Genomic DNA, 16,224 nt, shown 5'->3' on the forward strand with positions numbered 1-16,224 from the left:
GTAGTACTTGTAGTACTTGTAGTACTTGGAGTACTTGTAGTACCTGTAGTACTTGGAGTACTTGTAGTACTTGTAGTACTTGTATTACTTGTAGTACTTGGAGTACTTGGAGTACTTGGAGTACTTGGAGCACTTGGAGTACTTGTAGTACTTGTAGTACTTGGAGCACTTGTAGTACTTGGAGTACTTGTAGTACTTGTAGTACTTGTAGTACATGGAGTACTTGGAGTACTTGTAGTACTTGGAGTACTAGTAGTACTTGTAGTACTTGTAGTACTTGTATTACTTGTAGTAATTGGAGCACTTGGAGTACTTGGAGTACTTGTTGTACTTGTAGTACTTGGAGTACTTGTAGTACTTGTAGTACTTGTAGTACTTGTATTACTTGTAGTACTTGGAGTACTTGTAGTACTTGTAGTACTTGTATTACTTGTAGTACTTGGAGTACTTGGAGTACTTGGAGTACTTGGAGCACTTGGAGTACTTGTAGTACTTGTAGTACTTGGAGCACTTGTAGTACTTGGAGTACTTGTAGTACTTGTAGTACTTGTAGTACATGGAGTACTTGGAGTACTTGTAGTACTTGGAGTACTAGTAGTACTTGTAGTACTTGTAGTACTTGTATTACTTGTAGTAATTGGAGCACTTGGAGTACTTGGAGTACTTGTTGTACTTGTAGTACTTGGAGTACTTGTAGTACTTGGAGTATTTGGAGTACTTGTAGTACTTGAAGCACTTGTAGTACTTGTATTACTTGGAGTACTTGGAGTACTTGTAGTACTTGTAGTACTTGTAGTACTTGGAGTACTTGTAGTACTTGTATTACCTGTAGTAATTGGAGCACTTGGAGTACTTGGAGTACTTGTTGTACTTGTAGTACTTGGAGTACTTGCAGTACTTGTAGTACTTGTAGTACTTGTAGTACATGGAGTACTTGGAGTACTTGGAGTACTTGTAGTACTTGTAGTACTTGTAGTACTTGTAGTACTTGTAGTACTTGTAGTACTTGTAGTACTTGTATTACTTGTAGTACTTGGAGTACTTGGAGTACTTGTAGTACTTGGAGCACTTGTAGTACTTGTAGTACTTGGAGTACTTGGAGTACTTGTAGTACCTGTAGTACTTGGAGTACTTGTGGTACTTGTAGTAACTTGTAGTACTTGTAGTACTTGTAGTACTTGGAGTACTTGTAGTACTTGTATTACTTGTAGTACTTGGAGTACTTGGAGTACTTGGAGTACTTGGAGCACTTGTAGTACTTGTAGTACTTGTAGTACTTGGAGTACTTGTAGTACCTGTAGTACTTGGAGTACTTGTGGTACTTGTAGTACTTGTAGTACTTGTATTACTTGGAGTACTTGGAGTACTTGCAGTACTTGTAGTACTTGTAGTACTTGTAGTACATGGAGTACTTGGAGTACTTGGAGTACTTGTAGTACTTGTAGTACTTGTAGTACTTGTAGTACTTGTAGTACTTGTAGTACTTGGAGTACTTGTAGTACTTGTATTACTTGGAGTACTTGGAGTACTTGTAGTACTTGTAGTACTTGTAGTACTTGGAGTACTTGTAGTACCTGTAGTACTTGGAGTACTTGTGGTACTTGTAGTACTTGTAGTACTTGGAGTACTTGTAGTACTTGTAGTACTTGTAGTACTTGTAGTACTTGTAGTACTTGTATTACTTGTAGTACTTGTAGTACTTGGAGTACTTGGAGTACTTGGAGCACTTGGAGTACTTGTAGTACTTGTAGTACTTGGAGCACTTGTATTACTTGGAGTACTTGGAGTACTTGTAGTACTTGTAGTACTTGTAGTACATGGAGTACTTGGAGTACTTGTAGTACTTGTATTACTTGTAGTCCTTGGAGTACTTGTAGTACTTGTAGTACTTGGAGTACTTGTAGTACTTGTATTACTTGTAGTACTTGGAGTACTTGGAGCACTTGTAGTACTTGTAGTACTTGGAGTACTTGGAGTACTTGTAGTACCTGTAGTACTTGGAGTACTTGTGGTACTTGTAGTACTTGTAGTACTTGTAGTACTTGGAGTACTTGGAGCACTTGTAGTACTTGTATTACTTGGAGTACTTGGAGTACTTGCAGTACTTGTAGTACTTGTAGTACTTGTAGTACATGGAGTACTTGGAGTACTTGGAGTACTTGTAGTACTTGTAGTACTTGTAGTACTTGTAGTACTTGTAGTACTTGTAGTACTTGGAGTACTTGTAGTACTTGTATTACTTGTAGTACTTGGAGTACTTGTACTCTATTGACTGATTCATTGCTTAAAATAAGCAAAAAATTATTAGATGAAAATGGGGCCCCCATTAGGAACCGCGCAGCGAAAATTTCGCTCTTTTAAAGGCCAAAGCAGCGTTGACAACATTTTTCTGCCTCAGATAAGACATCGTTCGAGTGATTTCGAGCTTAAAATAAGCAAAAAATTATTAGATGAAAGTGGGGCTCCCGTTAGGAACCGGGCCGCGAAAATTTCGCTCTTTTAAAAGCTAAGGAAGCTTTGAAAACATTTTTCTGAATTAGAGAAGTGCTCTATCAAGTGATTTCGAGCTGAATAATAAACAAAAAATTATTAGATGAAAATGGGGCCCCCATTAGGAACAGGGCCGCTAAAATTTCGCTCTTTTAAAAGCTAAGACAGCTTTGAAAACATTTTTCTGCCTCAGATAAGACATCGTTCGACTGATTCACAGCTTAAAATAAGCAAAGAAATATTAGATGAAAATGGGGCCCCCATTAGGAACCAGGCCGCGAAAATTTTCGGTGTTTTTGCGCTCTAGGTTGTCTAATTTTTTTCTGTGCATGTGTGACAATCGTGTTCGTATTTTTCAATATATGCGAAGAATATTTATTCAGGTTGCTGATATACGGGAACTGCATTTTCAGTCATTGCGCTGGGATGACTGAAACCGGCTCAAAACGGGGCGACCGCGATGAAAGGAGGGGAAGATGTACAATCGCGAAAGGTTAGGAACGTTTTTACGTGCTTCTCGTTGCTCGCGATCGCGTTACGGGGGCTCTGTGTACGTTCGGAGGTGTTATCTTCGCGTTTATTCGCTCTCTCGTCGTTTTTTTTGGTTTTCGGCGCTTCTCGGTGATGTTACGAGCTTTCACGAGGGTTTGTTGGCGTTGCGCGGAGGAAATTGGGGGCCCGGGAGGGGAGATCGATTCGTCTCGTGGAAGTCGAGTGGTTTTAGGCGTCTATTTCGCGTATTCGGGTCCTAATCGTGGTTCTCGACGTAGTATTGCTGTTAAATCTCTCCCGGTTCATCAAATTTACCGTCGGGGCCGTCTATTTTAGGGGCAGTGTTAGGGCAGAGTCAATACTCATAGGTATATATTGGGTCCTAATTGTGTTACATATTTCTAATTAGTTTTTTTGGGGGGGTGCATAGGAATGGGAGGAACGAGGACAAGACCAAGGGACGCGAGGGAGAAGAGGAACAAGCAAGCAAGGAGAAGGAGGAATATCAAGGGATCGACGGTATGCGATGGAGGTAGAGTTTTTTATGTTGGATGATTTCTAATTAGTTTTTTTAGGTGCATAGGAATGGGAGGAACGAGGACAAGAGCAAGGGACGCGAGGGAGAAGGAGGAACAAGCAATCAAGAAGATGAAGGAATATCAAGGGATCGACGGCATGTGATGGAGGTAGAGTTTTAGTAATTAAGGAGTTTCTAATTCGTTTTCTAGATGTGGAAGAGTGTAAGGAAGAAGGCTATGAACAAGGGACGCGAGTGGGAAGGACGGAAAAGTGATCAGGAGGAAGGACGACTATCGAGGGATCAAAGGTATGTGATGTAGGTAGAGTTTTAGTTATTGAGGGGTCTCTAATTCGTTTCTAAATTTGTCCTGGGGACAAGTTGTCCTGGGGACAATTTGTCCTGGGACAATTTTGTCCTGGGACAATTTGTTCAGGTACAATTTGTCCTGGGGACAATTTGTCCTAGGACAATTTGTCCTTCTCCTATGCCTTTTGCCTTCTCCCTTTGCCTTTTGCTTTCTCCTTTGCCTTTTGCCTTCTCCTTTGCCTTTTGCCTTCTCCCTTTGCCTTTTGCCTTTTCCCTTTGCCTTTTGCCTTCTCCCTTTGCCTTTTGCCTTCTCCCTTTGCCTTTTGCCTTCTCCTTTGCTTTTTGCCTTCTCCTTTGCCTTTTGCCTTCTCCCTTTGCCTTTTGCCTTCTCCCTTTGCCTTTTGCCTTCTCCCTTTGCCTTTTGCCTTCTCCCTTTGCCTTTTGCCTTCTCCCTTTGCCTTTTGCCTTCTCCCTTTGCCTTTTGCCTTTTCCCTTTGCCTTTTGCCTTCTCCCTTTGCCTTTTGCCTTCTCCCTTTGCCTTTTGCCTTCTCCCTTTGCCTTTTGCTTTCTCCCTTTGCCTTTTGCCTTCTCCCTTTGCCTTTTGCCTTTTCCCTTTGCCTTTTGCCTTCTCCTTTGCTTTTTGCCTTCTCCTTTGCCTTTTGCCTTCTCCCTTTGCCTTTTGCCTTCTCCCTTTGCCTTTTGCCTTCTCCCTTTGCCTTTTGCCTTCTCCTTTGCTTTTTGCCTTCTCCCTTTTGCCTTTTGCCTTCTCCCTTTTGCCTTTATCTTCAGGCCCTTAGAATCAATGTTTGGGCCTTCAACTTTATCTTCAGGGTCTTAGAATTAGAGTTTAGGCCCTCAACTTTATCTTTAGCTCCTTAGAATCAAAGTTTAGGCCCTCAACTTTATCTTCAGGTCCTTAGAATCAAAGTTTAGGACCTCAACTTTATCTTCAGGCCCTTAGAATCAAAGTTTAGGTCCTCAACTTTATCTTCAAGGCCTTAGAATCAAAGTTTAGGCCCTCAACTTTATCTTCAGGTCCTTAGAATGAAAGTTTAGGCTCTCAACTTTATCTTCAGGTCCTTAGAATCAGAGTTTTGGCTCTGAACTTTAACTTCAGACCCTTAGAATCAAAGTATGGGCCTTCAAATTTCTCTTCAGGGCCTTCGAATCAAAGTTTTGGCCTTCAACTTTATCTTCAGGGCCTTAGAATCAAAGTCTAGGCCCTCAACTTTATCTTCAGGGGCTTAGAATCAGAGTTTAGGCCCTCAACTTTATCTTCAAGTCCTTAGAATCAAAACTTAGGCCCTCAACTTCATCTTCAGGTCCTTAGAATCAAAGTTTAGTCTCTCAACTTTATCTTCATGTCCTTAGAATCGGAGTTTAGGCCCTCAACTTTATCTTCAGGCCCTTAGAATCAAAGTTTAGGCGTTCAACTTTATCTTCAGGGCCTTAGAATCAAAGTTTAGGCACTCAACTTTATCTTCAGGTCCTTAGAATCAAAGTTTAGTCTTTCAACTTTATCTTCAGGTCCTTAGAATCAAAGTTTAGGCCCTCAACTTTATCTTCAGGCTCTTAGAATCAAAGTTTAGGCCCTCAACTTTATCTTCAGGTCTTTAGAATCAGAGTTTTGGCCATGACCTTTATCTTCAGGCCCTTAGAATCAATGTTTGGGCCTTCAACTTTATCTTCAGGGTCTTAGAATTAGAGTTTAGGCCCTCAACTTTATCTTCAGGGCATTAGAATCAGAGTTTAGGCCCTCAACTTTATCTTCAGGTCCTTAGAATCAAAGTCTAGGCCCTCAACTTTATCTTCAGGCCCGCCTGCGAGAATATATACACCGCCTGCCGGCGGAGTACGTACACCGCCCGCCAGAATATATACACCGCCTGCCGGCGGAGTACGTACACCGCCTGCCATAATATATACACCGCCTGCTGGCGGAGTACGTACACCGCTTTCCGGAATATATACACCGCCTGCCGGCGGAGTACGTACACCGCCTGCCATAATATATACACCGCCTGCCGGCGGAGTACGTACACCGCTTGCCGGAATATATACACCGCCTGCTGGCGGAGTACGTACACCGCCTGCGAGAATATATACACCGCCTGCCGGAATATATACACCGCCTGCTGGCGGAGTAGGTACACTGCCTGCCAGAATATATACCCCGCCTGCCAAAATATCTACACCGCCTGCCGGAATATATACACCGCCTGCTGGCGGAGTATTTACACCGCCTGCCAGAATATCTACACCGCCTGCTGGCGGAGTACGTGCACCGCTTCCCAGAATATATACACCGCCGGCCGGAATATATACACCGCCTGCCGGCGGACTACGTACACCGCCTGCCAGAATATCTAACCGCCTGCAGGAATATATACACCGGACGCTGGCGGAGTACTTACACCGCCTGCCAACAGCCTGCCGGAATAAACCGCCTGCCGGAAAATATACACCGGCTGCTGGCAGAGTACTTACACCGCCTGCCAGAATATCTACACCGCCTGCCGGAATACACCGCCTGCTGGAATATATACACCGCCTCTGGCGGAGTACGTACACCGCCCGCCAGAATATCTACACCGCCTGCTGGCGGAGTACGTACACCGCCCGCCAGAATATCTACACCGCCTGCTGGCGGAGTACGTACACCGCCCGCCAGAATATCTACACCGCCTGCTGGCGGAGTACGTACACCGCCCGCCAGAATATATACGCCGCCTTCCGGCGGAGTACGTAAACCGCTTGCCGGAATATCTACACCGCCTGCCAGAATATCTACACCGCCTGCTGGCGGAGTACGTGCACCGCTTGACGGAATATATACACCGCCAGCCGGCGGAGTACGTACACCGCTTGTCGGAATATATACGCCGCCTGCCGGAATACACCCCCTGCCGGAATATATACACCGCCTGCTGGCGGAGTACGTACACCGCCTGGCGGAATATATCCGCCGCCCTCCGGCGGAGTACGTACACCGCCTGCCAGAATATCTACACCGCCTGCTGGCGGAGTACGTGCACCGCTTGACGGAATATATACACCGCCTGCTGGAGGAGTACGTACACCGCCTTCGAGAATATATACACCGCCAGCCGGCGGAGTACGTACACCGCTTGCCAGAATATATACACCGCCTGCCGGCGTAGTACGTACACCACTTGCCGGAATATATACACCGCCTGCCGGCGCAGTACGTACACCGCTTGCCCTAATATATACACCGCCTGCCGGAATATATACACCGCTTACCGGAATATATACACCGCCGGCCGGCAGAGTACGTACACCACTTGCCGGAATATATACACCGCCTGCCGGCGGAGTACGTACACCACTTGCCGTAATATATACACCGCCTGCCGGAATATATACACCGCCTGCCGGCTTAGTACGTACACCACTTTCCGGAATATATACACCGCCTGCCGGAATATATACACCGCCTGCCGGAATATATACACCGCCTACCGGCGTAGTACGTACACCACTTGCCGGAAAATATACACCGGCTGCTGGCAGAGTACTTACACCGCCTGCCAGAATATCTACACCGCCTGCCGGAATACACCGCCTGCTGGAATATATACACCGCCTCTGGCGGAGTACGTACACCGCCCGCCAGAATATCTACACCGCCTGCTGGCGGAGTACGTACACCGCCCGCCAGAATATCTACACCGCCTGCTGGCGGAGTACGTACACCGCCCGCCAGAATATCTACACCGCCTGCTGGCGGAGTACGTACACCGCTTTCCGGAATATATACACCGCCTGCTGGCGGAGTACGTTCACCGCCTGCCGGAATATCTACACCGCCTGCCGGAATACATACACCGCCTGCTGGCGGAGTACTTACACCGCCTGCCAGAATATATACACCGCCTGCCAGAATACACCGCCTGCCAGAATATCTACACCGCCCTCTGGCAGAGTACGTACACCGCTTGCCGGAATATATACACCGCCTGCCGGCGGAGTACGTACACCGCCTGCCGGAATATATACGCCGCCTGCAGGAATATCTACACCGCCTTCTGGCGGAGTACGTGCACCGCTTGACGGAATATATACACCGCCAGCCGGCGGAGTACGTACACCGCTTGTCGGAATATATACGCCGCCTGCCGGAATACACCCCCTGCCGGAATATATACACCGCCTGCTGGCGGAGTACGTACACCGCCTGGCGGAATATATCCGCCGCCCTCCGGCGGAGTACGTACACCGCCTGCCAGAATATCTACACCGCCTGCTGGCGGAGTACGTGCACCGCTTGACGGAATATATACACCGCCTGCTGGAGGAGTACGTACACCGCCTGCGAGAATATATACACCGCCAGCCGGCGGAGTACGTACACCGCTTGCCAGAATATATACACCGCCTGCCGGCGTAGTACGTACACCACTTGCCGGAATATATACACCGCCTGCCGGCGGAGTACGTACACCACTTGCCGTAATATATACACCGCCTGCCGGCGGAGTACGTACACCACTTGCAGGAATATATACACCGCCTGCCAGCGGAGTACGTACACCACTTGCCGGAATATATACACCGCCTGCCGGAATATATACACCGCCTGCCGGCGCAGTACGTACACCGCTTGCCCTAATATATACACCGCCTGCCGGAATATATACACCGCTTACCGGAATATATACACCGCCGGCCGGCAGAGTACGTACACCACTTGCCGCAATATATACACCGCCTGCCGGCGGAGTACGTACACCACTTGCCGTAATATATACACCGCCTGCCGGAATATATACACCGCCTGCCGGCGGAGTACGTACACCGCCTGCCGGCGGAGTACGTACACCGCTTGCCGGAATATATACACCGCCTGCTGGCGGAGTACGTACACTGCCTGCGAGAATATATACACCGCCTGCCGGAATATATACACCGCCTGCTGGCGGAGTAGGTACACTGCCTGCCAGAATATCTACACCGCCTGCCAAAATATCTACACCGCCTGCCGGAATGTATACACCGCCTGCTGGCGGAGTATTTACACCGCCTGCCGGAATATCTACACCGCCTGCTGGCGGAGTACGTGCACCGCCTCCCAGAATATATACACCGCCGGCCGGAATATATACACCGCCTGCCGGCGGAGTACGTACACCGCCTGCTAGAATATCTAACCGCCTGCAGGAATATATACACCGGACGCTGGCGGAGTACTTACACCGCCTGCCAACCGCCTGCCGGAATAAACCGCCTGCCGGAAAATATACACCGGCTGCTGGCAGAGTACTTACACCGCCTGCCAGAATATCTACACCGCCTGCCGGAATACACCGCCTGCGGGAATATATACACCGCCTCTGGCGGAGTACGTACACCGCCCGCCAGAATATCTACACCGCCTGCTGGCGGAGTACGTACACCGCCCGCCAGAATATCTACACCGCCTGCCGGCGGAGTACGTACACCGCCTGCCGGAATGTATACACCGCCTGCCGGAATGTATACACCGCCTGCCGGAATATATACACCGCCTGCCGGAATATATACACCGCCTGCCGGAATATGTACACCGCCTGCCGGCGGAGTACGTACCCCGCCTGCCAGAATATCTACACCGCCTGCTGGCGGAGTACGTACACCGCTTTCCGGAATATATACGCCGCCTACCGGAATATCTACGCCGCCTGCCGGCGGAGTACGTACACCGCCTGCCGGCAGAGTACGTACACCGCCTGCCGGCGGAGTACGTACACTGCCTGCCAGAATATAATCACGGCCTGCCAAAATATCTACACCGCCCGCCGGAATATATACACCGCCTGCTTGTGGAGTATGTTCACCGCCTGCCGGAATATATACGCCGCCTTCCGGCGGAGTACGTAAACCGCTTGCCGGAATATCTACACCGCCTGCCAGAATATCTACACCGCCTGCTGGCGGAGTACGTGCACCGCTTGACGGAATATATACACCGCCAGCCGGCGGAGTACGTATACCGCTTGTCGGAATATATACGCCGCCTGCCGGAATACACCCCCTGCCGGAATATATACACCGCCTGCTGGCGGAGTACGTACACCGCCTGGCGGAATATATCCGCCGCCCTCCGGCGGAGTACGTACACCGCCTGCCAGAATATCTACACCGCCTGCTGGCGGAGTACGTGCACCGCTTGACGGAATATATACACCGCCTGCTGGAGGAGTACGTACACCGCCTTCGAGAATATATACACCGCCAGCCGGCGGAGTACGTACACCGCTTGCCAGAATATATACACCGCCTGCCGGCGTAGTACGTACACCACTTGCCGGAATATATACACCGCCTGCCGGCGCAGTACGTACACCGCTTGCCCTAATATATACACCGCCTGCCGGAATATATACACCGCTTACCGGAATATATACACCGCCGGCCGGCAGAGTACGTACACCACTTGCCGGAATATATACACCGCCTGCCGGCGGAGTACGTACACCACTTGCCGTAATATATACACCGCCTGCCGGAATATATACACCGCCTGCCGGCTTAGTACGTACACCACTTTCCGGAATATATACACCGCCTGCCGGAATATATACACCGCCTGCCGGAATATATACACCGCCTACCGGCGTAGTACGTACACCACTTGCCCGAATATATACACCGCCTGCCGGCGTAGTACGTACACCACTTGCCGGAATATATACACCGCCTGCCGGCGGAGTACGTACACCACTTGCCGTAATATATACACCGCCTGCCGGAATATATACACCGCCTGCCGGCTTAGTACGTACACCACTTTCCGGAATATATACACCGCCTGCCGGAATATATACACCGCCTGCCGGAATATATACACCGCCTACCGGCGTAGTACGTACACCACTTGCCCGAATATATACACCGCCTGCCTGCGTAGTACGTACACCACTTGCCGGAATATATACACCGCCTGCCGGAATATATACACCGCCTGCCGTCGGAGTACGTACACCACTTGCCGGAACATATGCACCGCCTGCCGGCGGAGTATACGTACACCACTTGCCGGAATATATATTTCGCCTGCCGGCGGAGTACGTACACCTCTTGCCGGAATATATACATCGCCTCCCGGCGGAGTACGTACACCGCTTGCCGGAATATATACCCCACTTGCCGGAATATATACATCGCCTGCCGGCGGAGTACGTACACCTCTTGCCGGAATATATACATCGCTTCCCGGGCGGAGTACGTACACCGCTTGCCGGAATATATACCCCACTTGCCAGAATATATACACCGCCTTCCGGCGGAGTACGTACACCACTTGCCGGAATATATACACCGCCTGCCGGCGGAGTACGTACACCGCTTGCTGGAATATATACACCGCCTGCCGGCGGAGTACGTACACCGCTTGCTGGAATATATACACCGCCTGCCGGCGGAGTACGTACACCACTTGCCGTAATATATACACCGCCTGCCGGCGGAGTACGTACACCACTTGCCGTAATATATACACCGCCTGCCGGCGGAGTACGTACACCACTTGCCGGAATATATACACCGTCTGCCGGCGGAGTACATACACCACTTGCCGTAATATATACACCGCCTGCCGGCGGAGTACGTACACCACTCTCCGTAATATATACACCGCCTGCCGGCGGAGTACGTACACTACTTGCCGTAATTTATACACCGCCTGCCGGCGGAGTACGTACACCACTTGCCGTAATATATACACCGCCTGCCGGCGGAGTACGTACACCACTTGCCGGAATATATACACCGTCTGCCGGCGGAGTACATACACCACTTGCCGTAATATATACACCGCCTGCCGGCGGAGTACGTACACCACTTGCCGTAATATATACACCGCCTGCCGGCGGAGTACGTACACTACTTGCCGTAATATATACACCGCCTCCCGGCGGAGTACGTACACCACTTGCCGTAATATATACCCCGTCTGCCGGCGGAGTACGTACACCAGTCCGGGAAATAGCAGAAGACGGCGGAGAAATACCGCTGCCGATAAAGAGAACGTGTTTGCAAAATTGCCGAAGAATCGGGAGGCCAAGTACTTGTGGCGAAAGATGATAGTGACGTTGGCGATCTTCTCTCTCTCACGTCGTCGCTGTCAAAACCGTCTGACTCAACTCTTCTTCTATACGAAGAAAAGTCTTCTACTGGCCTACGAGGGCGCAATCTCACTGTGAATATAGACGAATTTGTGACCTCTCTAACCGTCAGTCTTTCCGGAGAAAACCCGAAGATAATTTTGTATGGCCCTCAAGGGCAAGTTGTCGATCCTGATCCAACTTCGACGACGCAGAGTTTGACAGCTATAAGTAAGGTCACGTCACCTAGCAGTGGAACCTGGACGATAAATGTGTACAGTACGGACGAATTCGACGTGCTCGTCAAAGGAGCATCGTCTCTTGACTTTCAGTACACGCTCGTCAAACCTATTGAAACTAACCATCCCGGCCTTTTTACAATACCTGAAAAGCCTAAAATCGGTTTGAAAAAAAAATGATGCATTCATGTTCGCTTTATCTTAGAGTCTCTTTGCTCTAGGGGACACCGTCTATATTGAACTGACCGTCACGGGTCTTACAAATGAAACGACCGTTAGTGAAGTTTGTCTCCTCACGACAGATCATCAAGTGAAGGAAAATCGCTCCGTCGTTGCCGTCGCTAACGACACAGCGTCATACATGACAGAAACGAATGTAACTATTCTTGAAGATCCTTTTCTCATCCTTCTCGTTGGTCGCTACGGCGAGAGGGAGTTCACTCGCGTTGCCTCCACGCCGATCATGCCTGTTGCGCTAGAGCTCACTCTTCAAAGTGGCGATTTGGTGCTGCGACAAGGAAAGACGGTGACATGGACGTTTCTTGTAGAGAGAGGAAATATTGGAGGGGACTCATTGGCTGAAATCGCCGTTCAAAACGATCTAGGATTTGCGGTGAGCGTAAGAGGCCAGAAATTTAGTATTGGTTCTGGCGAGACTCGTACGTTTGACGTGGATGTGACAGTGCCCGTCTGTTATCCGGAAAGTGCTGTTGACGTTTTCATTGTGACGGCGACTCTTTCACTTGGCGAAGATGAACGCATCGTTGATTCGCTGCTACTAAATGTCCTGGTTGATTCCGAGGTATAGCGTTAGTTATTTATACAGATGCTCCCCATTGCACATACACTATCTATTTGGTACCAAGCAGTAACGCTTTTCCCCGACCATATTAGGTGTGCACCGAGATTTCTTTTTCCTTGTTAACCTTATCTGTACAGTGTATGAGAGGTTTCGTTCTTTCTCCATCGTCCAATCTACTACAAATTGATAATACCTGATTATTTTTTTGCAGTTCGTCGATAATGAACCTCCTGTGTGTTTTCTAAACACCATTGGAACGGCCGGCTGCTCCAAAGCTTCACTCAACGACTGCAACCAACGCGAGTACTGGTCGGCTACGCTTTCTGTCATAGACACTGCTTCTTCAATTGTGGTCGCTGACGTGACTGACTACTCGGTGTTCAACGGCCCAAATCAGCCTCCGTCTGACTCCCGTCCCGTCCGTTTCTCTCCAAGTTTGCCGCTGGCACGCAACGAGTTTTCCTCTGCGAATATTACGGCGCTTTGCTGCACGCAGTTTGTAACACTGCGGTTCAGGGATGACTCTGGCAACGGCGTTTTGTTTACTGCACATCGAACGGATGTTCCCAAGAGCTGCAATGTCGTGTGCAAAAACGGCGGAAAATGCAACAGCAACATGCGCAAGTGCCAATGCATTGGAGGTTACGTGGGCAACGGATGTGAAAACGGTAGGAGAGACTAGATATTAAACGGTTTATTTCTGATTTTATTGATAGCTGGCTGCAACAAACTTCTTTCGCCACCAGCCAATGGCTTTTTCAATGCAACCACTCAAACTATCAACAGTTCAGTGAACATAGTCTGCAACGAAGGATACGTTCACGCCGGCAAGATGTCATCGACTTGTTGTCCGTTTGGCTGGACCGATTCCAGCGCCACGTGCTTTCGTCGTCATGGTGATTAAGCAGCAGAAAGGAATGGGAATGGGGAAACTTTCCTAGAACTATTTATTGTTTTACAGGTACTGGCCGCAGCCATACAGCTAGTGCAACGGTTGCTCTCATCTTTGCGTTGGCCGCGGCCACGTTCCTTTCGAATATGCGAGGCAATCTTGTCTAAAACGATCGCAAACGTTTTCTTGTCCTTCCTGCTTCGTTTGCTGCCGACGTATTGTAGTAAGCCACGCGATATCTTTTGTTCTGTGTTCGTTTTTCTTGTTCTTTCGTTTCTGTAACGCCTGGTTGCAAGTCACACCATGAAATTAACTTGGCATAGTTCTACTCTAGAGTATAGTAGACAAACGTCTATAACGGGAAAAAGAAGAAATTCTACACGGACGAAATACTCACGCTTCAATGTTCACCCACCATGCAGGCCTATTCTGAGGTATTATTCACTTCAATTTCGAATCTTCTGTGTTTTCTGTCTTGCCAGACTGCCCAGCCACCGATTGAAAGGGGAGAGACGTGATTGCATAAGGAGTAACCATGTTTTCAGCAGAAGGAAAGCTATTGGGAGAAGATTCCCCTGTCGCAAGCTTCACTTGGTTGCAATTTTTGCCTTGAGAACATCCTGATTTGTTCAGACTCGACGCCATAAAGTTCATCGACACATAGTCAGAGTACCTTTCACTTTTCCTCTCGTTTTCCCGAAGCGTCGCCGGCATCGAATTTTCCTGCTCACGTCGCTGACGAACCGGACGACGACGATGCTTTGATATGAAGAAAAGTGCAACGGAGACGACGACAACGATGGCGACGCACGCAACCGCGATGACGACAACAAGAAAGTGCCTCGTCTTCTCCGTCTTGGTCAGGCTAGTACTTTGACTTTGAGTGTACACGTATGTCGTTCTTTCTGGTTGACTAGTGAGAGTCGTTCTTTCTGGTTGACCAGTGAGATTCGTTCTTTCTGGTTGACCAGTGAGATTCGTTCTTTCTGGTTGACTAGTGAGAGTCGTTCTTTCTGGTTGACTAGTGAGATTCGTTCTTTCTAGTTGACCAGTGAGATTCGTTCGTTCTGGTTGGCTAGTGAGAGTCGTTCTTTCTGGTTGACTAGTGAGAGTCGTTCTTTCTGGTTGACTAGTGAGATTCGTTCTTTCTAGTTGACCAGTGAGATTCGTTCGTTCTGGTTGGCTAGTGAGAGTCGTTCTTTCTGGTTGACTAGTGAGAGTCGTTCTTTCTGGTTGACTAGTGAGATTCGTTCTTTCTGGTTGACTAGTGAGAGTCGTTCTTTCTGGTTGACTAGTGAGATTCGTTCTTTCTAGTTGACCAGTGAGATTCGTTCGTTCTGGTTGGCTAGTGAGAGTCGTTCTTTCTGGTTGACTAGTGAGAGTCGTTCTTTCTGGTTGACTAGTGAGATTCGTTCTTTCTAGTTGACCAGTGAGATTCGTTCGTTCTGGTTGGCTAGTGAGAGTCGTTCTTTCTGGTTGACTAGTGAGAGTCGTTCTTTCTGGTTGACTAGTGAGATTCGTTCTTTCTGGTTGACTAGTGAGAGTCGTTCTTTCTGGTTGACTAGTGAGATTCGTTCTTTCTAGTTGACCAGTGAGATTCGTTCGTTCTGGTTGACTAGTGAGAGTCGTTCTTTCTGGTTGACTAGTGAGATTCGTTCTTTCTGGTTGACTAGTGAGAGTCGTTCTTTCTGGTTGACTAGTGAGATTCGTTCTTTCTGGTTGACTAGTGAGATTCGTTCGTTCTGGTTGGCTAGTGAGAGTCGTTCTTTCTGGTTGACTAGTGAGAGTCGTTCTTTCTGGTTGACTAGTGAGATTCGTTCTTTCTAGTTGACCAGTGAGATTCGTTCGTTCTGGTTGGCTAGTGAGAGTCGTTCTTTCTGGTTGGCTAGTGAGAGTCGTTCTTTCTGGTTGACTAGTGAGAGTCGTTCTTTCTGGTTGACTAGTGAGATTCGTTCTTTCTAGTTGACCAGTGAGATTCGTTCGTTCTGGTTGGCTAGTGAGAGTCGTTCTTTCTGGTTGACTAGTGAGAGTCGTTCTTTCTGGTTGACTAGTGAGATTCGTTCTTTCTGGTTGACTAGTGAGAGTCGTTCTTTCTGGTTGACTAGTGAGATTCGTTCTTTCTGGTTGACTAGTGAGATTCGTTCGTTCTGGTTGGCTAGTGAGAGTCGTTCTTTCTGGTTGACTAGTGGGAGTCGTTCTTTCTGGTTGACTAGTGAGATTCGTTCTTGTTGTCGTTCTTTCTGGTTGACTAGTGGGACTCCTGCTAGTCCTGTTTCTGCTCATCGTCTCGGTACGTAAGGTAGTGCTCAACGAGATAGTCGTGGCTGTTAACTTTGTAGGTTTACTGGTGCTATTCTCCACGACTCTCTCTGTTGGCC

The 16,224-nt window shown here is 48.4% G+C and overlaps 2 protein-coding genes across 9 annotated transcripts; both read left to right on the plus strand.

Moving 5' to 3' along the window:
• Nucleotides 1–2,882: 2,882 nt before the first annotated feature.
• LOC136192824 (U1 small nuclear ribonucleoprotein 70 kDa-like) lies at nt 2,883–5,568 on the plus strand. 8 transcript variants are annotated; one of them, XM_065981552.1, is made up of 5 exons: nt 2,883–2,983; nt 3,261–3,350; nt 3,413–3,501; nt 3,558–3,668; nt 3,711–5,568. In XM_065981552.1, the coding sequence occupies exons 1-5, from the start codon at nt 2,917–2,919 to the stop codon at nt 3,819–3,821; spliced, it is 468 nt and encodes a 155-aa protein (XP_065837624.1). In that variant the 5' UTR covers nt 2,883–2,916; the 3' UTR covers nt 3,822–5,568. The 8 variants fall into 8 exon arrangements, with proteins under 8 accessions (XP_065837624.1, XP_065837633.1, XP_065837649.1 ...); XM_065981561.1 differs by having other exon boundaries at nt 3,558–3,659; XM_065981577.1 differs by having other exon boundaries at nt 3,558–3,655.
• Nucleotides 5,569–11,888: 6,320 nt separating this feature from the next.
• On the plus strand, nt 11,889–14,174 carry LOC136192798 (uncharacterized). The gene is made up of 5 exons (XM_065981511.1): nt 11,889–12,315; nt 12,374–12,954; nt 13,166–13,622; nt 13,671–13,850; nt 13,916–14,174. Exons 2-5 carry the CDS (start codon nt 12,514–12,516, stop codon nt 14,011–14,013), a joined length of 1,176 nt encoding a protein of 391 aa, XP_065837583.1. The 5' UTR covers nt 11,889–12,315; nt 12,374–12,513; the 3' UTR covers nt 14,014–14,174.
• The last annotated feature ends 2,050 nt before the right edge of the window (nt 14,175–16,224 follow it).

Source organism: Oscarella lobularis, chromosome 1, assembly GCF_947507565.1.
Source record: "Oscarella lobularis chromosome 1, ooOscLobu1.1, whole genome shotgun sequence".
Taxonomy (NCBI): Eukaryota; Metazoa; Porifera; class Homoscleromorpha; order Homosclerophorida; family Oscarellidae; genus Oscarella; species Oscarella lobularis.